This window comes from Pristiophorus japonicus, chromosome 1 (genome assembly GCF_044704955.1).
Source record: "Pristiophorus japonicus isolate sPriJap1 chromosome 1, sPriJap1.hap1, whole genome shotgun sequence".
In the NCBI taxonomy this organism is placed as follows: Eukaryota; Metazoa; Chordata; class Chondrichthyes; family Pristiophoridae; genus Pristiophorus; species Pristiophorus japonicus.
The window spans coordinates 98,287,422-98,307,535 of NC_091977.1; the positions used below are offsets into that span (position 1 = coordinate 98,287,422).

General features: G+C 47.1%; 1 protein-coding gene across 1 annotated transcript in view; it reads left to right on the plus strand.

Annotated features, from left to right (window-relative positions):
• The window catches only part of shc3 (SHC (Src homology 2 domain containing) transforming protein 3), a 367,957-nt gene extending 349,683 nt beyond the window's left edge, over nucleotides 1-18,274 (plus strand). Inside the window, exons 11-12 of the mRNA XM_070860095.1 lie at nucleotides 4,812-5,107; nucleotides 18,050-18,274. Of these exons, the coding sequence (XP_070716196.1) occupies nucleotides 4,812-5,107; nucleotides 18,050-18,178 (425 nt within the window). The 3' untranslated portion in view covers nucleotides 18,179-18,274. The remainder of the gene's footprint in view (nucleotides 1-4,811; nucleotides 5,108-18,049) is intronic.
• The last annotated feature ends 1,840 nt before the right edge of the window (nucleotides 18,275-20,114 follow it).

The following is a 20,114-nucleotide window of genomic DNA, read 5'->3' on the forward strand; positions in this document are numbered from 1 at the left end:
TGCTGACTTAGACCTATCATGTCACCTCTTTCCAAATGTGCTGCTATGGCATCCTTAATAATTGATTCCATCATTTTACCCACTACTGATGTCAGGCTGACCGGTCTATAATTCCCTGTTTTCTCTCTCCCTCCTTTTTTAAAAAGTGGGGTTACATTGGCTACCCTCCACTCCATAGGAACTGATCCAGAGTCTATGGAATGTTGGAAAATGACTGTCAATGCATCCGCTATTTCCAAGGCCACCTCCTTAAGTACTCTGGGATGCAGTCCATCAGGCCCTGGGGATTTATCGGCCTTCAATTCCATCAATTTCCCCAACACAATTTCCCGACTAATAAGGATTTCCCTCAGTTCCTCCTTCTTACTAGACCCTCTGACCCCTTTTATATCCGGAAGGTTATTTGTGTCTTCTTTAGTGAATACCGAACCAAAGTACTTGTTCAATTGGTCTGCCATTTCTTTGTTCCCAGTTATGACTTCCCCTGATTCTGACTGCAGGGGACCTACGTTTGTCTTTACTAACCTTTTTCTCTTTACATATCTATAGAAGCTTTTGCAGTCCGTCTTAATGTTCCCTGCGAGCTTCCTCTCATACTCTATTTTCCCTGCCCTAATCAAATCCTTTGTCCTCCTCTGCTGAGTTCTAAATTTCTCCCAGTTGCCGGGTTCACTGCTATTTCTGGCTAATTTGTATGCCACTTCCTTGGCTTTAATACTATCCCTGATTTCCCTTGATAGCCACGGTTGAGCCACCTTCCCTTTTTTATTTTTATGCCAGACAGGGGTGTACAATTGTTGTAGTTCATCCATGCAGTCTCTAAATGTCTGCCATTGCCCATCCACTGTCAACCCCTTAAGTATCATTTGCCAATCTATCCTAGCCAATTCATGCCTCATATCTTCAAAGTTACCCTTCTTTAAGTTCTGGACCATGGTCTCTGAATTAACTGTTTCATTCTCCATCCTAATGTAGAACTCCACCATATTATGGTCACTCTTCCCCAAGGGGCCTCGCACAACGAGATTGCTTATTAATCCTCTCTCATTACACAACACCCAGTCTAAGATGGCCTCCCCCCTAGTTGGTTCCTCGACATATTGGTCTAGAAAACCATCCCTTATGCACTCCAGGAAATCCTCCTCCACTGTATTGTTTCCAGTTTGGTTAGCCCAATCTATATGCATATTAAAGTCACCCATGATAACTGCTGCACCTTTATTGCATGCACCCCTAATTTCCTGTTTGATGCCCCCCCAACATCACTACCACTGTTTGGAGGTCTGTACACAACTCCCACTAGCGTTTTCTACCCCTTGGTATTCCGTAGCTCTTCCCATACCGATTCCACATCATCCAAGCTAATGTCTTTCCTTACAATTGCATTAATTTCCTCTTTAACTAGCAACGTCACCCCACCTCCTTTTCCTTTCTGTCTATCCTTCCTAAATGTTGAATACCCTTGGATGTTGAATTGCCAGCCTTGGTCACCCTGGAGCCATGTCTCCGTGATGCCAACCACATCGTATCCGTTAACTGCTATCTGCACAGTTAATTCGTCCACCTTATTCCGAATACTCCTCGCATTGAGGCACAGAGCCTTCAGGCTTGCCTTTTTAATGCACGTAGACCCTTTAGAATTTTGTTGCAAAGTGGCCCTTTTTGTTTTTTGCCTTGGGTTTCTCTGCCCTCCACTTTTACTCATCTCCTTTCTGTCTTTTGCTTCTGTCTCAATTTTGTTTCCCTCTGTCTCCTGCATTGGTTCCCTTCCATCCCCCTGCAATATTAGTTTAACTCCTCCCCATCAGCACTAGCAAACACTCCTCCCAGGACATTGGTTCCGGTCCTGCCTAGGTGAACACCGTCCGGTTTGTACTGGTCCCACCTCCCCCAGAACCAGTTCCAATGCCCCAGGAATTTGAATCCCTCCCTGCTGCACCACTGCTCAAGCCACATATTCATCTAAGCTATCCTGCGATTCCTACTCTGACTAGCACGTGGCACTGGTAGCAATCCCGAGATTACTACTTTTGAGGTCCTACTTTTTAATTTAGCTCCTAGCTCCTTAAATTCGTCTTGTAGGACCTCATCTCTTTTTTTACCTGTATCGTTGGTACCAATGTGCACCACGACAACTGGCTGTTCACCCTCCCTTTTCAGAATGTCCTGCACCTGCTCCAAGACATCCTTGACCCTTGCACCAGGGAGGCAACATACCATCCTGGAGTCTCGGTTGCGGCCGCAGAAACGTCTATCTATTCCCCTTACAATTGAATCCCCTATCACTATCGCTCTCCCACTCTTTTTCCTGCCCTCCTGTGCAGCAGAGCCAGCCACAGTGCCATGAACTTGGCTGCTGCTGCCCTCCCCTGATGAGTCATCCCCCTCAACAGTACTCAAAGCGGTGTATCTGTTTTGCAGGGGGATGACCGCAGGGGATCCCTGCACTACCTTCCTTGCACTGCTCTTCCTGTTGGTCTTCCATTCCCTATCTGGCTGTGGACCCTTTACTTGCGGTAAGACCAACTCACTCAATGTGCTATTCACGTCATTCTCAGCATCGTCGATCCAGCTTTGTGCAGGAGGTCAACACTGCAAGAGAGGTCCTCTACCCAAAGGGGCCAGTAGGCCCTCCAGAAAGAGCGATGTAGGATCAGATCACCAAGGTCGTCACTGCCAGCAGTGTCGCCCCTACAACCTGGCTCCAGTGCCCAAAGAAGCTTCAAGATCAGGGAATGCATCATTAAAAGTAGTCTCCTACCAAATGCACCACTACCTTGACACACATCTCAATGTACAACTCCCCACACAGCCCCCCACCCCCACCCAATCACTCACCTACCAACAATATGTATCAAACATGAGGCACACTTCCCATTCCTAGCTTCACCTCACACTCTTGGAGGAGATGGTGCTGGCCATTCTTGGCAGGGGTATGGCTGAGCCCTTGGCCAGCAGCGAAGCTGAAAGGATACAGGATGCCGGTATCCTCATACGTTATCCTCCTTTTGGCATACACCTCTTGCTTTCCCACCCTCCCTTCACCACAATTCCACCCTTATTGCTTCCTCATTTCACACACCCAAGAAATGCAGCCTGCCGAGCCAGTGGTTGACCAAGAAGAGGGAGAGGAGAGTGAAGGTGAAGACCGTCACTCGATTTGACACTCCCAGCCAGCAGCTTCTCAATGTCGACCAATTGGGCCATTTGCAGTGTCTCCCACTGAAAGTCAGGAACCTTCCACCAGCCATGCTGCCGCCACTGGGGTTGCACTGTGTGACATCGGTAGGATAGGCAAAGGCACACACAGACAGTCACTAAGGGTGATTAGTTGATTTCTTGATGTTGGCTTATTGTCGATAGATGTATAAAGCTGGATTGGAATGATTGTTTTGTGGTGGCTTGTATTTCAACATTGTGGCCAAGAGGACACTGTGATGGCCAGTAACAGAGGTGTGCGACAAATATTGAAAGGCGAATAGGGTTGTGGTCACTGGTACGTCAGGTCGATGATTCCATCCTGGATATCCCAGCCGGAAAGGGGCTGCCTGAGTTGTATCCTTTCTTTTGCTTCCTCCTCTTCAGCGTTTTCCTCTTCTGCATCTTCCTCTTCAGCTTCCTCCTCTTCTGCTTCTTCCTATTCTGCATCTTCATCTTCCCTCTGCGAGCAGATGCTTTAAATCTGAAATAAAAGCATAAAATGCTAGAAATATTCAGCAGGTCAAGCAGCTTCTCGACTTGCAACATGAATTCTGTTTCTCTCTCCAAGGAAACTGCCTGACCTGCTGATTATTTCCAGCATTTTCTGTCTTCTCAGAGGTTTTCTTTTACCATCCGAGGCCTTGCATGAATCCAGCAGCAGTCTAGAACTCTCTGCACACTTAAAAAACTTTTAACATGCACCAAGCCACTACTTCAATAAAATCAAAAAAATCCAGTCCAAAAGCTTAATGCAAACTTACCTGAAAGATGTGTGTTTCCCTTTAAGAAGTGCTTACAGCTCAGTCTGCTGAAAGCTCACTTTTCAGAGCAAGCATAAGACCCAGTGCTAAACTCTGTGCTAAGGTCCAAGTTCGCAGAGTGTGACGTTAAATAGGTGTTGCAAACCAACTGACGTCACTCTCTTCCCGTTTGCATCTCCAGGGTCAGGGTTGTTATCGGCAGCGCCATGGCTCTCACCAAAATGGCAGCCACCCTGTCCCAAGCCAGAGAAGGGCGTTAGAGTGGTGGCCGGCATTTTTCACTAGGATAATGGTGCAAATGGGTGGCGCTATGGTCAGCAATTTCTAGGCCTTAATTTATTATCCTCAATAGTGAGAATTTCACCTTAAGTGGGACAAGTACAATGGCTTCTCATTGTAATCATAGAATCATAGAATGGTTGCTGATACACCACAGTCTGTGGCATAACACATGCGGGGTTAGAATTCCTCTGGTCACTAAATGTAACAACATTGTGCCTACTTTTAAAAAAATCTTGTCTAGTTAATAGAAATACCAACCAAAGGAAATCTTCATGAATGCAGTTATAATGTTGTTATAGGTATCAACCAGAAGAATTTTTAAACATTGTTTGTGGATGACGCGGATTGGTTCCCTTGTTATCACATGTTTTTAGCTCCCAATACAGAAAAGGTCAAATCCATTCTATCTTTTGAGCTTACTTTCATAAGGTTTTTTTGTTTGAGTTTATCTCTAGACAACCACAGATAGGCTTGGAGAGCAAATATGAGGAAGTGCACACTGATGGAGGAAAACTGCCCAATGGATAACCTAATGTTATGTTTCTTTCTTGTTTCCACTGTAACCAGAACCCTTTGAAGATGCCTTGAAGCATCAAACAGGTGGGCAGTTTTCAAACAAAACTTTGTCTGTTCCGTGTGACAGCCCTCATTTATCTAGGACAACCACAGATACAGTGACAGAATGTATAAAGGAGGAACCATGGTATCACGGAGAAATGAGCAGAAAGGACGCAGAGCAACTCCTGACAAGTGATGGTGACTTCCTTGTCAGAAAAAGTACGACCAACCCTGGATCCTATGTATTAACAGGCATGCATAATGGCCAGGCTAAACATCTTCTCCTGGTAGACCCTGAAGGAATTGTAAGTAATCGAACTAAACACAGATAATGGTAACACTGCCGTCTTCTCAAATTCTGGGCTAAATAACTTCACCCCAGTTATATAGAATGTTCTTCTTGGGGAGCTGTATTATAAAACACACTGCAGAGATTTTGAAGGCTAGTTACTTTGTCTTAATGATAAGTGCCAATCCAAAACCAGCGAACTTGTCTTTAATGTTCCAATTGAGCTACCACATGATGGTGGTGAGGCAGTACATTGGAGGACATCATGCGGTAGAAATTGCCCCCCACCCGAAATGGGGTGCTCTCACCCCGTTTTGGTGGTTTTTACCTCAGCTGTGGTTCAGGTCACTTTTTGAGCGACATTCGGCTCTTTGTTTTTTTTATCTGGTAGTCGGTCTTAATGGGGGCGGTGACTATACCTCAGGGGCAAAGACGTTGTGGTGATAGCAACTGAGGGGTGGAAATTGGGTGCGGAGCAGAGTCACCGCCTCGATGACATCATCATGGCGCCACATCACCTTGGCTCTCCCCTTGACAAAGGGGAGAGCCTTCACAATTTCAAAACTTCGGCCCACTGGGCCACCAGGGAGGGTTTTGGCCAGGCCAGCCGCCTGACACCCAAGAGAGGGTACCAGGCTGCCTATTGGCAGCCCGGCAAAACCCGGGGACATAACTTTTGGGCCGACATAGCAGTCGGACGATAAAATAAAAGACATGGTGGACTGGCAATGCGCCCTCCCCTTTAAGGGAAGACGCACCACCGCTGTAAAAGGCCACAGCCTGACTGGATTACCGGGAAAAAGCTTGTTTTGGCACCGCTGAGTGGGCCGAAGATTTTCTGAGGGGAATGTCGCCATCGGGGGGTTAGATCGGCGGTGCGCACGGTGATGATGCGCTTAAGATGGATCGGCAGCAGCAGAGTGGTAAGAGGGGGATTGGGGCACTGCTGGGAAAACTCGGGAGGGTAATTGTGTTAGCAGCGGTCATTCCACCAAAAGTCGGCGGCCACTCCACTCCGCAGCGTGGCCGTCAATTTGCGGTGGTAACAGGCCTTAAGGAAAGGGGCGATTTTGGCCCCCATGTGTCACAGCCTTTGTGTTGGTGCATGAAAGGCGCAAGGTAGCTGATGTAGTACTAACAATGCAGCAAGGTGAATTGCAGAAAGGTGTACAATGTCACAGCATCATAGAGCTCAGGTATTATGAATGAGCAAATGTGTAATATAATTTGTCTGCATACCTTCAGAGAGGGACATTTGGGGCAGCAGCAGAGTAAGTGCAATGCTTGGTGTAATGTGATGTGATGCTCTTGATTGTCCAGCTTCGTCTATAGCGAAAATAAGGTATAATTGGGAGTGTCTGTCGAGACCTTCAGAACCACCCTCACCTAAAGTAGTAACATTTAAGCACATGAGGTTACTGTGCCACATAATAAATCACATAGCATTTATACAGTTTGATATTCCTATTAATATAACTTCCGATATTATAAGTTACATATATGTTGTAAGAAGAGCCATACATTTAGAAGATACTTACCTTGGTGATGCCTCCCACTTTGCATTCAAAACTTTCCGCAAAGATACCAGCTTCCCCTTTATGAAAAGTTTGCTCATACAGATATAATTTCCTGCAAATAAATAATTACTGTTTATAAAGATAAACATGGCAATGTCCAGCACATAAGCACTTTGAGTTGATGAGGAACTCCTCCAATCACTCATCTTGCTTGACTACATTACAACAGTGACTACACTTCAAATGTATTTCATTGGTTGCAAAGCACTTTGAGATGACCTGAGGTTGTGAAAGCATTGTATAAATGCAAACTCTTGCTTTTCTTCTGACAGTTGAATTAGAATCATAGAATTATAGAAACCTACAGCACAGAAGGAGACCCATTTGGCCCATCGTGCCTATGCTGGCTCTTTGAAAGAGCAGTAGTGCTCAGTCTCACACCCCCGCTTTTTGTCCGCTGTAAGTTCCACATCCTCAAGTCCCTGTCCAACTCCCTTTTAAAATGATTTATGGAATCAGCTTCCACCACCTTTTCAGGTCGAGCATTCCAGATCCCGACAACTCCCTGAGTGAAAAAAATTCTCCTCATCTTCCCTCACCACCCTAGTTCCTTTGTCAATGATTTTGTCTATGACCTCTAGTTATTGATCCATTCACTGGAGGGAATCATTTTTCTCTGTCTTCTCTACCAAAACCTCTCATCATCTTGTAAACCTCTTAACCTTCTCTGTTCAAGGAGAACAGTGCTAACTTTTCCAACTACTCCTCATAACTGAAACCCTTCATCCCTGATAAAACTCCTCTTTCCCCTTTCTAAGGCCTTCTTTTTTGTTTCCTACCTTGTGGTGTTAAAGCATTTCATTTTCTTCCTTCAGGTTGTATTTAACCACCATCACCTCACAGGCCTCCCACATGCCTTTTGCTTTGGAAGATTGAGTTCCCTTTCAAATATGGTGACATTCTGGAATACTTTTGAGCATACCTGATTTGGAGTCGATTAAGTACGAGCTTTAGTTTGATTCAACAATTTCTGTAAATACACGAGAAACAAATACACAAGAAATAAAAGAGAACTCCAAACCTCCACCCTCTATAAACCAACTCATCCAAACCTCCACTGCCCAGATCCCGACCCACACTAAGTCCCACTCATCCAACACCCTGTTCTCGTTGAACTACATTGGCTCCCTGACACCAACATATCAAATTTAAGATCCATGGGGAAGAAATTGCATAGCTCCCCGTTTGGGTAGCCCAAAAGTATCAGCGGGCGCTACACAAGTGAAGCCGACGTGAACTTCTGGTTGAGTGCTCCAGAAAGGAAGTGGAGCGCTAAATCACTCACTACCAATTCTCTTGGAGCGCTAAACCAGGCAAGAGGGGCAGTAGCAGCAGACCGCCGCACAATGTTCCGTGCAGCACTTCTGGGATCGGAGGTCCCTTCCCTCCCTTAATGGGAAGGGCCATTGCTGCAGACTCTGCATTAAATAGACTTCCATGGGCGCCGACAGCAGCCGTGATCCACGGCAATCAGCCCCAAGTGCTCTAACAGAGTGCAGGGCTGATCAACCACGGCACAACAAAATGGACAAAAAAATCACCTAAGGGTTGAAAACAAATGTTTTACTTACCCGAGCGACATCACCTTTAAATAACGCTCCCCAAGCACCCAACCAACCTCACAATGCCTCCTGCAGCTGCCGTCGACGCCCAGTGATGCTGCAGGGGACGGAACCGAAGTTCAGATCCGGGACACTACCGGCAGGCTGTGCAACCAGATGACGTCATGATCTCTGGGTCGTGGTCGTGGCGCTAGGGGTTACCGCTGCAGCAAACCTCCACGGCAGGTTTGCAGAGCCGGTACACCCTGTTATCGCCTCCCCCAGAGACGCTAACGGGAGGCGCAAAGGAGGCCAATTTCCAGCCTACCTTCTTCCATAAATCCCTCTATGGGTTGTCTCACCCTACTTGGGCAACCTCCTACAGAAGCCCTATGTTCCTTGCTGTGCCTACCAGTTCTTTGATTCTGGCCTTCTATGTATTCCACCTCTTATCAACTCACCATTGATTGCAGAGTCACATTGGGCTGGATTTTCGGTTCTGCTCACTTTGGGGCGGTAATGGCGGCGGGGCGGTTTGCGCCAAGGAACAGTTTGCGCCTCAGTCAGCAAAATTAATCAGCTGGGCCCTGAGTGTGGGGCGGAGCGCTAAGGGAGGCGTTACACACATCTCTTAGGGCGCTCGGCCAGCTGACCAAGCAAAAATCCCAAGCTAAACAGCCGGCCTCTGAGCCCTGTAAGAGAGGCCTGGGGGGCCCAAAAAACCCTGAAAAAAACCCACCAAAAGCATTCCCATAAATAACTCACACCACCACAACATAAATCGCAAAAAAACCTTAAAAAACCCAATCACACTTACGTGAGTTCGACATTACTGCAGCCACTACAGCTCGGTCCGCCCACTTTCACAGGTCCCAGTAGGGCGCTCTACGGAGCGCTAAGGGTCGGATGGCAGCCAAAAATCAAGCCGGTGTCATAATCAGCGGCGTAGATCACTGGCTTGCCTCTTCTGGTGGTAATGCTCTGCGCCCCATCGAAACTGCCACTGAAAGTCCTGGTGGGACGCTGGAAGCTGGCCGCCCACCCGGAAGTGCTTGCTGCACACTTGCAGACTGATCAGAGCTGTTCGGCAAAGCAGTCACCCAATATGCATTTGGTCTCCCAATGTACAGAAGACTGCATTGTGAGCAGCGAATATATTGTAGTAAATTGCAAGAAGTACAAGTAAATCGCTGTATCACCTGGAAAAAGTGTTTTGGGCCTGGACAGTGGGAAGGGAGGAGGTAAGAGGGGAGGTGTTGTATCTCCTGCGCTTGCACAGGAAGGTGCCGTGGGAAGTGAGGGGTTGTTGAGGGTGATTGAGGAGTGGACCAGGGTGTCACGGAGGGAGCGGTCCCTTTGGAATGCTGAAAGGGGAGGGGAGGGGAAGATGTGTTTGGTTGTGGGATCATGCTGGAGGTGGTGGATGTCATGTATGTAACCTTCATGTAACTGTAACCTTCATGTAACAACACTGCATACTATTTACACCTAAGAAATGCACACCTTGACCACAGGGGGTGAACTTGTGGGAGACACTCCTAGCCTGGTCTTTCAGGTATAAAATGGGAAGCTCCACCCACCTTCAGCACTTCTTGGTCCTGTGATTAAAGGTTAGGTCACAGAGTGACTTTGTCTGCAGTGTGAATTTATAGTAGTGTGTAAGGACACAACATTTTGGCGATGAGGATGGGATTCAACGACTCACGAGAATGGCCACCGGTAGCACAGAGGAATGGTATTGTGTTGGTGAGGACTGTGACAATTTCGTTGAGAGGCTCCAGCAGAGCTTTGTCACGAAGGACTGGCTAGGAGAGGCAGCGGCTGACAAGCAAAGGGCGCATCTACTGACCAGCTGTGGACCTAAGACGTACGCGCTGATGAAAGACCTGCTCGCACCCGAGAAGCTGGCGGACAAAATCATCGAGGAGCTCAGCAAACTGATCGGTGAGCACCTCAAACTGGCGAGCAGTATACACATGACCAGACACCGATTCTATACACACCGACGTGGGGAAGGACAGAGCATACCGGACTTTGTTGCGGACCTTCGGCGCTTGGCCAGCCTCTGTAAGTTCACAGACGCCTGCAGGGGGGAGATGTTACGGGATTTCTTCATTGAGGGCATTGGGCATGCCGGGATTTTCAGAAAGCTAATTGACCTTGACCTTGGAAGCGGTGGCGTTGATGGCTCAGACCTTCATGGTGGGGGAGGAGGAAACCAAGATAATATACGTGCGCAACTCTGCTACCAACATGACGATGAAGCAGGGAGTTAACATAGTAAACGCGACTCAGAACCCCGCAGGCAGGCAAGGGCAATTCGACACCACCCAGGCAGTAACAGACTCTAGAGTGGGTCCTCAACAGAGACAATGGCAGGTTGAACAGACATTTACGCCATCACAGTGGACAATGCGTCCCGGGATGGGACCATTGACACCCACTAACAGAGTGCTCAAGAGTAATCAAAGAGACAATCAGAGAGGAATGCCTGGTAACAGCCCTTTTGTTCACAACAATCTCAGCTCATGCTGGAGGTGCGGGGGCAGACATGCTGCAAAAACCTGCAGATTCCAACAATTCATCTGTAGAAATTGTAACTTCAGTGGACATTTAGCCAGAATGTGCAGGAAGCCCACAGCGAGGTTAATTTATGAGACAAATGAACCAGAAGAGGGGTCTGCAAGGCAGGGTGATGCTTGGGGCACAGCAATGGATGCTGAAGTTCAGCGGGTTCAGGTGACAAACATCCACAGCTCATATACCAAAACACCACCTATGATGATGAAAGTCCTATTAAACGGGATCCCGGTACGCATGGAGCTGGACACAGAGGCCAGCCAATCACTTATGAGTGTCCAACAATTCGAGAAACTATGGCCACTCAGAGCTAGCAGACCCAAACTAGAATGCATTGACATGCAATTACGGATGTACACCAAAGAGATCATCCTAGTGCTAGGCAGTGCAATGTTGGTGCTCACACATAATGGATCAGAGAACCGGCTGCCATTCTGGATTGTCCCGGGAAATGGTCCCACGCTTTTGGGGAGGAGCTGACTAGCCGAGATGAACTGGAAATGAGGGGATGTGCACGCCATTTCATCTGTGGAGCGAAGTTCATGCTCACAGGTCCTACAGAAATTTGAGTCACTATTTCAACCTGGTGTCTGGACTTTCAAAGGTACCAAAGTTGTGATACGCATCACCCCGGACGCCAGACCAGTGCACCATAAAGTCAGAGCTGTGCCGTATGTGATGCGGGAGAAAATTGAGAGTGAGTTGGACAGGTTGATAAGAGAGGCCATAATTTCGCCTGTTGAATTCAGCGACTGGGCAAGCCCCATCGTCCCTGTCCTAAAAACGGAATGCATTGATCAGAATCTGTGGCGACTACAAGGTCCACTATCAACTGAATGTCATTACAAGACCGAGAGCGGAGGATCTTTTTGCCATGCTGGCAGGCGGCAAGCTGTTCACCAAGTTGGACCTCACTTCAGCCTACATGACCCAGGAACTGGCCGAAGAATCCAAGCTACTAACCACCATCACTACGCACAAGGGGCTATTTGTTTACAACAGGTGTCCGTTTGGCATTCTTTCAGCAACCGCTATCTTTCAAAGGAACATGGAAAGCCTGCTCAAATCCATCCCTGGAACAATCGTATTTCAGGACGACATACTTATCACGGAACACCGAGGAACAGCTGCACAACCTGGAGGAGGTGCTACACCGACTGGACCGGGTAGGCCTGCGACTAAAGAAGTCCAAGTGTGTGTTTTTGGCCCCAGAGGTCGAGTATTTGAGCAGGAGGGTTGCTGCAGATGGGATCCGGCCTATCAAATCCAAAACAGAGGCGATTCGTCGTGCGCACAGGCCCGGCAACACATCGGAGTTGCGTTCATTTCTGGGACTCTTGAACTATTTCGGGAACTTTCTGCCAAACTTAAGCACATTGTTGGAGCCACTACACGTACTCCTGCGTAAGGGTTGCGATTGGTTTTGGGGGTAATGTCAGGAACGGGCTTTCAATCGGGCGCGGAACCTGCTTTGTTCTAATAAGCTATTGACCCTGTACAACCCCTGTAAGAAATTGGTTTTGACATGTGATGCATCATCCTATGGGGTTGGGTGCATGTTGCAGCAGAATAATGATGAGGGCCAACTCCAACCTGTGGCTTATGCCTCCAGGTCGCTCTCCCAAGCAGAAAGGGGATATGGGATGGTTGAAAAGGAAGCACTCGAATGTGTCTATGGGGTGAAAAAGATGCACCAGTACCTTTTTGGCAGAAGGTACGAGTTAGAAACGGAACACAAGCCGTTAACATCCCTGTTGTCAGACAGCAAAGCTGTCAATACCAATGCGCCAGCTTACATACAGCGATGGGCTCTCACGCTGGCTGCGTATGACTGCACCATACGGCACCAGCCAGGCACCAAAAATTGCGCTGACGCGCTCAGCTGGCTTCCACTGGCCACCACTGAGGGGGCAGCAGACCAAAGCGCTGAGATGGTCATGGCTGTCGATGCTTTTGACAGCGCAGGCTCCCCCATCACAGCCCACCAGATCAAAATCTGGACCAACAGAGATCCCCTCCTATCCTTGATTAAGAAATGTGTCCCGACTGGGGATTGGGCGCTCGCACATGGAGCATGCCCTGAGGAGGTCAGACCATTCCACAGACGGATGGATGAGCATTCCATCCAAGCCGACTGCCTTCTATGGGGTAGCCGGGTAGTCATGCCCAAGAATGAAGGGAAGCATTCATCAGGGAACTCCATAGCGAGCACCCAGGCATCATGCTAATGAAGGCCATTGCCCGGTCACATGTATGGTGGCCGGGAATTGACTCAGACCTGGAACATTGAGTTCGTAGGTGCACGACGTGTGCCCAGCTGGGCAATGCCCCCAGGGAGGCCCCACTCAGCCCGTGGCCGTGGCCCACCAGGCCATGGTCACATATTCACGTAGACTACGCGGGCCCGTTCATGGGAAAAATGTTCCTCATTGTTGTTGATGCGTACTCGAAATGGATCGAGTGCTTCATATTGAATTCGTGCACGACATCCACCACTGTGGAGAGTCTGCGTGCGGTCTTTGCGACCCACGGCTTGCCGGACATCCTGGTTAGCGACAACGGCCCATGTTTCACTAGCTATGAATTCCGGGAGTTCATGTCGGGTAATGGCATCAAACATGTCAGGCCAGCACCGTTCAAGCCGGCCTCCAATGGCCAGGTGGAACGTGCGGCCCAAATCATAAAACAAGGCATGCTCCAGATTCAAGGACCCTCCCTTCAATGCCACCTATCGCGCCTCCTGCTGGCCTATAGGTCCTGACCGCATTCGCTCATGGGAGTCCCGCCTGCAGAACTACTCATGAAACGTACACTTAAAACTCGGCTGTCCCTCATTCATCCAGTCCCGTCAGACATTGTTGAGGGCAACCGCCAGTCCCAAAATGAGTACCATGACCGTAACTCGAAAGGGAGATGTATAGAAATCGATGATCCTGTATTTGTTCTTAATCACGCTTTGGGGCCCAAGTGGCTTGAGGGTACTATAATTGGCAAAGAAGGGAATAGGGTCATAGTGGTTAGACTTAACAATGGACAGATATGCCGCAAGCACCTGGACCAAGTAAAAAAAAGGTTCAGCATGGACACTGAGGAACCTGAGGAAGATCATGAGATGCTGCCCACACCACCGCCAGTGAATGAGCAATAAGAACTTTCAGCAGCTTGCACAGTCCCTGCGGCCAGCCCGGATGAGCTGGAATCACCACAGAGGACAGAGACGCATGCCAAGGCTCAACAACCAGAGCCCCAACTGCGGCGCTCCACAAGAGAGCATCGACCGCTCGAAAGAATTAACCTTTGACCCCAGAAGACGTGGGGGCGGAGGTGATGTCATGTATGTAACCTTCATGTAACTGTAACCTTCATGTAACAACACTGCATACTATATACACCTAAGAAATGCACACCTTGACCACAGTGGGTGAACTTGTGGGAGACACTCCTAGCCTGGTCTTTCAGGTATAAAAGGGGAAGCTCAACCCACCTTCAGCACTTTTTGGTCACAGGTTTGATTAAAGGTTAGGTCACAGAGTGACTTTTTCTGCAGAATGTGTCTCGTGTGGATTTTTTAGTAGTGTGTAAGGACACAACAGTGGAAGTGGCAGAGGATGATCCGTTGAATGTGGAGGCTGGCGGAGTGAAAGGTGAGGACAAGGGGAACCCTATCATGGTTCTGGGAGGGAGAGGAAGGAATAAGTGCATAAGTATTAGAAGTATGGGAAATAGAACGGATACGGTCGAGGGCCATGTCAACCACTGTAGAGGGGAATCCTTGGTTGAGGAAAAAGGAAGACATATCGGAAACACTAGTGTGGAAGGTGACATTGTCAGAACACATACGTCGGAGACAGAGAAACTGGGAGAATGGAATAGAGTCCTTACAGGAAGCGGGATGGGAGGAAGTGTAATCCAGGTAGTTGTGGGAGTCCATGGTTGATAGCCTATCCCCAGAAATGGGGACAGAGAGGTCAAGGAAGTGAAGGGCAGAGTCGGAGAAAGACCATGTGAAGGTGAGGGAAGGGTGGAAATTGGAAGCAAAGTAAATGAAATTTTCTCATTCTGGGCTGTTTCCTGCTCTCGCCCTCTTCCATTCAGGCAGGAGTAGAAAACGGCACCGATACAGTCATCAGTGCACTGGAAAAAGAGGTGAGGGAGGGGACCTGAGTAGGACATAGAAACATAGAAACATAGAAAATAGGTGCAGGAGTAGGCCATTCGGCCCTTCTAGCCTGCACCGCCATTCAATGAGTTCATGGCTGAACATGCAACTTCAGTACCCCATTCCTGCTTTCTCGCCATACCCCTTGATCCCCCTAGTAGTAAGGACTTCATCTAACTCCTTTTTGAATATATTTAGTGAATTGGCCTCAACAACTTTCTGTGGTAGAGAATTCCACAGGTTCACCACTCTCTGGGTGAAGAAGCTTCTCCTCATCTCGGTCCTAAATGGCTTACCCCTTATCCTTATACTGTGACCCCTGGTTCTGGACTTCCCCAACATTGGGAACATTCTTCCTGCATCTAACCTGTCTAAACCCATCAGAATTTTAAATGTTTCTATGAGGTCCCCTCTCATTCTTCTGAACTCCAGTGAAACAAGCCCAGCTGATCCAGTCTTTCTTGATAGGTCAGTCCTGCCATCCCGGGAATCAGTCTGGTGAACCTTCGCTGCACTCCCTCAATAGCAAGAATGTCCTTCCTCAAGTTAGGAGACCAAAACTGTACACAATACTCCAGGTGTGGCCTCACCAAGGCCCTGTACAACTGTAGCAACACCTCCCTGCCCCTGTACTCAAATCCCCTCGCTATGAAGGCCAACATGCCATTTGCTTTCTTAACCGCCTGCTGCACCTGCATGCCAACCTTCAATGACTGATGTACCATGACACCCAGGTCTCGTTGCACCTCCCCTTTTCCTAATCTGTCACCATTCAGATAATAGTCTGTCTCTCTGTTTTTACCACCAAAGTGGATAACTTCACATTTATCCACATTATACTTCATCTGCCATGCATTTGCAGGACTGGAACAAAGAATGTTCCACATATTCCATGAAAAGGCAAGCATTGCTAGGATCCATGCGACGTCCTGTGGTCGTGAAAGGCGCTATATAACAACAACTTTAATTTGGAGGACATGAGTGGAATCAAAGGAGAAATTATTCAATGTGAAAACAAGTTCAGCCAGGGGAAGGAGGCTGGTGGTGGATGGGGACTGGTTGGGCCTCTGTTCAAGGTAGTAGAATTATCCATGTTTTTGTGTTCCCTCAAAAAGGTCAGAAGGGATGGTTCATATGGGGAATTGAACTATCACACTAGTGTAAGAGGAGACAGGGCTCTATTTTTGCCACCATTGGGTGTCTTTTTTTGGCATCTGCTGATTTTTTTGGAGCAGTCATGATTGTCAGCGCTGGTTTTTTGTACGCAAGATCTTTTGGCGCGGGCCCGGTTGAAAACTGATTTCCACGCCGTTTTTGGCTCTTTAATCGATTTTGGACGTTCCAGATTTTTTTCAGCATGGCGCACACTGGCCAAAAGCAACGCAAAAAAACCCATCTCTTAAGTTAAGGAATCGGTGCGGTACACAAGAGGACAGGAGCGAGACAATAAGAATACAAAATAAAATACTTTTTTTTTCACAGGGGACTCTTTTTGGAGCAAGGGAAAAAGATTTCCGGACTGAAGGGACTGCCCACTGCCCTTCCCACCTCCCCCTTCCCACCCCCTGCTGCAATCCTGGGCCATAGGACTTTCCCCCCCCCGGACCTGCTGCAGTCCCGGGCTGAATGTGCCCCCCCACACCACATTCCCCCTGCAAGTTGAAGTTTGGGAGCGGGAGGGCCATTCGGCCCGGGACTGCAGTGGGTCCAGCGGCGGGGAGCGATGGCAGTGGATCGAGCCGGGGGGGGTAGCGATGGCGGTGGATCGAGCCGGGGGGGGGGGGGGAGCGGTGGCGGTGGATCGAGCCAGGGGCGGAGCGGTGGCTGCAGGTCCAGCCGGGGGTGGGGAGCGGTGGCAGTGGGTCCAGCTGGGGGGGGAGTGGTGGCCGCAGGTCCAGCCGGGGGGGGGGGGGGGAGAGTGGTGGCCGCAGATCCAGCCGAGGGGGGGGAAGGCGGTGGCAGTGGGTCCAGCTGGGGGGGGAGCGGTGGCAGTGGGTCCAGCTGGGGGGGGGGAGCGGTGGCAGTGGGTCCAGCCGGGGGGGGAGCGGTGGCAGTGGGTCCAGCCGGGGGGGGAGCGGTGGCAGTGGGTCCAGCCGGAGGGGGAGCGTTGGCAATGGGTCCAGCCGGTGGGGGAGCGGTGGCAGTGGGTCCAGCCGGGGGGGGGAGCGGTGGCAGTGGGTCCAGCCGGGGGGGGAGCGGTGGCAGTGGGTCTAGCCGGGGGGGGAGCGGTGGCAGTGGGTCCAGCCGGGGGGGAGCAGTGGCAGTGGGTCCAGCCGGTGGGGGAGCGGTGGCAGTGGGTCCAGCCAGTGGGGAGAGATCCTTTGTGGCCCTTTGGGCAGCGGTGGTGTAGTAGTCCTTTTGGAGGAGCGGTCTTCAGCTTGCTTCAGCGTCTCTGGTTGCCCTGGCACTTTCAGCATTTTGTGCATGCTCAGAGAGTTTTTAGCGCAGACTTGAAGCTCTGCCCTCCAGACTAACTTCGGAGAGCACTGCACCAAATTCAAATATTTCTTTGGCAAAAGTCCCAATTTTTTTTTCTGACGGAAACATACACAAAATAAATCGTACGTTAGCATGTGCGGGCGACAAAATTCCACCAAGAAAATAGGGGCCATAGTCTTCTGAGATTGGAACTAAGGCACTTTGTTGGGACAGTATAACAGGAGTGCTGTTCTGAATGTGACTGTGCTATTCCTGGCCTGGAGGTAGCTGATGCTGACAATAGAGATAAGAAGTGGAAGCATATTCTATTCCCTACAATCTTTCGTGTCTCAATAAACACAAAATTTGCCCTTACTGCAATTTTAAAACTGTATTGTTCTAGCAAACTTCATTGTAGCTGCTCTAAAATACAAAAGAAAGCTGCAATTAAACTAGTATGCTTGTTCTGTGAACTGGATTATCCAGGTTGAATGCTTGTACAAATCATATAACTAAAATTTTGATTTGCCCAAAATGTTTAAACAGAATTAAAAACAAAAAATTCTAAAAACATTCCAATTCACTTAAAAAGCACCCTAGTCCTGTGTGGAAAATATCAAAATGCCTGTATGGTACTTTCTGACACTAAACTTTTCATATTCTTCATTTGTTTGTTTTTAAAGGTTCGAACTAAAGATCATATATTTGAAAGCATTAGCCATCTTATCTGCCATCACCGTGACAACAATTTGCCTATAGTCTCAGCTGGGAGCGAACTGTGCCTGAAGCAATCCGTTGAGAGAAAGCAATGATTTCCAGAGCCAGTCATGTGATTTTAATAACCTGGTGGAAATTCTTATTCCATGGTCTATTATTTAGTGGAAACAGGGAGAGGAGGTCTCTGGGTCTTGGGATAACAGTCTGATTTATGTGAATTGATGTTGTCTGGTTCAAAGGAAGTGGGGGTTTTACTTAAATACTTATGTAAAAGGTTGGGTTGGAAAAAAAGGTGTTGTGAAGATGTTTTATGCCCTGTGTTTCAACTTGAATCAATATATTTCTAAGAGATATTGAATCATTTACTATTGTATAGATGAAATGCTGATATCTAGCACACATGGTGCAAAAATTATATTTTAGGATTTTTTTCTTGATGTCTTCACATGGAACATTTTACTAAAGAAGCACAATATTTAAAATGTTTAAAGGAAGATGTTTAACAGAAATGACTTTAATTGCAGTTACTATTTTAAGGAACTACAGTCTTTTAGAAAAGAAAAGTCAAAATCTTCAAATAGGTATTTGGTGATAAAACTGAAATTGATGGTGTAGTTTATTTTGTCTTTGCAGATTGTAAATGAAATCCTACTTACAATGTGTTTACGTGAACGTGTTTTATGACTGTGCTGTTTTTATCCGAATAATTAAGAAGACATGAGAACCATAATGACAGAGTATCTGCCATTGATAAGTGGTTGTTACATGGATTTTCACTTTGAATGTTTTTCATTTACTTGCAGACCATTTTAACTCTTTTGAGTACTACGTGCTTTTGCACACAGACATATAACTGATATTGGTATGAAATCAACACAATGTACATTTTAAATACAGCTGATAAAAAAATATTCCATATTAAGCATTTTATTGATAAGGCAGTTTATCTGGCATATTGTGTGGTTGGATGCAGAAAACTTGCTTTTTACTCAGAGACTTAAACCAACCAGAATCTACCACAGTATAAATAAGTTATTTAAAAACAATTCTTGAATTTGTATAATTATTTTGTTCCGTGAACTGAATGAATAGCTATGTTACAATTTTTCTCATGATTGCAAATTGTAGGTAACAGAGCATTTTGATGTAATAAACATGCCAAACAATTTTCAAGATATTTGCTTAGCAGCAAGTCATACTAGCTTATTAAAAACTTACATAAAATACGCACAAAGCCTGCAATAGATTAGTTGTTTATTTAAATCAATTGGAAGGCTTAAAATTTCAGAAAAAAGTGCTTAAACTAGCAATTCTTGTTGGTTGGGATGGCTTTCCTCATGATATTACTGTACCAAATCCATGGCTACCAATCACTGTCACTTTGACAAGTCTAGTAGAAGTCAAGAAATCATTGACTAATTTTTACTAATTTCATGAAAAACTACCATCAAAGCTTAGCACAAACGTGAAATTAATGCACAGTATCTGGCAAAACATACTGTTGTCTTCATATTTAATTCTTAAAATGCTCGTGTTGTGCTAACTGCATAGTTCATCTTTACTCAGTGGGGTAAAGGTTAATGCAACAATTTTAAAACATACAAAACAGTTGCTGAAGATAAGAGAATTCATTTCACAAGTTCAGTCAGGCAACATTGAATTTCTAGCTGTGCTACGAAAAATGTGCCTTTTGATCAGATAGTAGTGCGTATCTCAGAGGCTGCTGTTTTGAATATAAATGAATTGCAACATTTTTTCATAAACTATGTTTACATTTGTATTTGTTGATTATTAAAAAAAACTGTATGACTGTTGGCAATAAAACAACAACTATGTGGCATGTTGTGTTTTTCTTTATAAAATGTTCATTAAAAATACTTTATATATAATGGAAATTTTTCAGAAACCATTGATATTTAGTAATGGTATCACACTAGTGAAATGGTCGAGGAGTTCTAATGATAAAAAGAAAACCAGGAATGGTGGAAAATTGCAAAAATTACTGAAAGTGCACAGCCAGTCTTTTGTTCT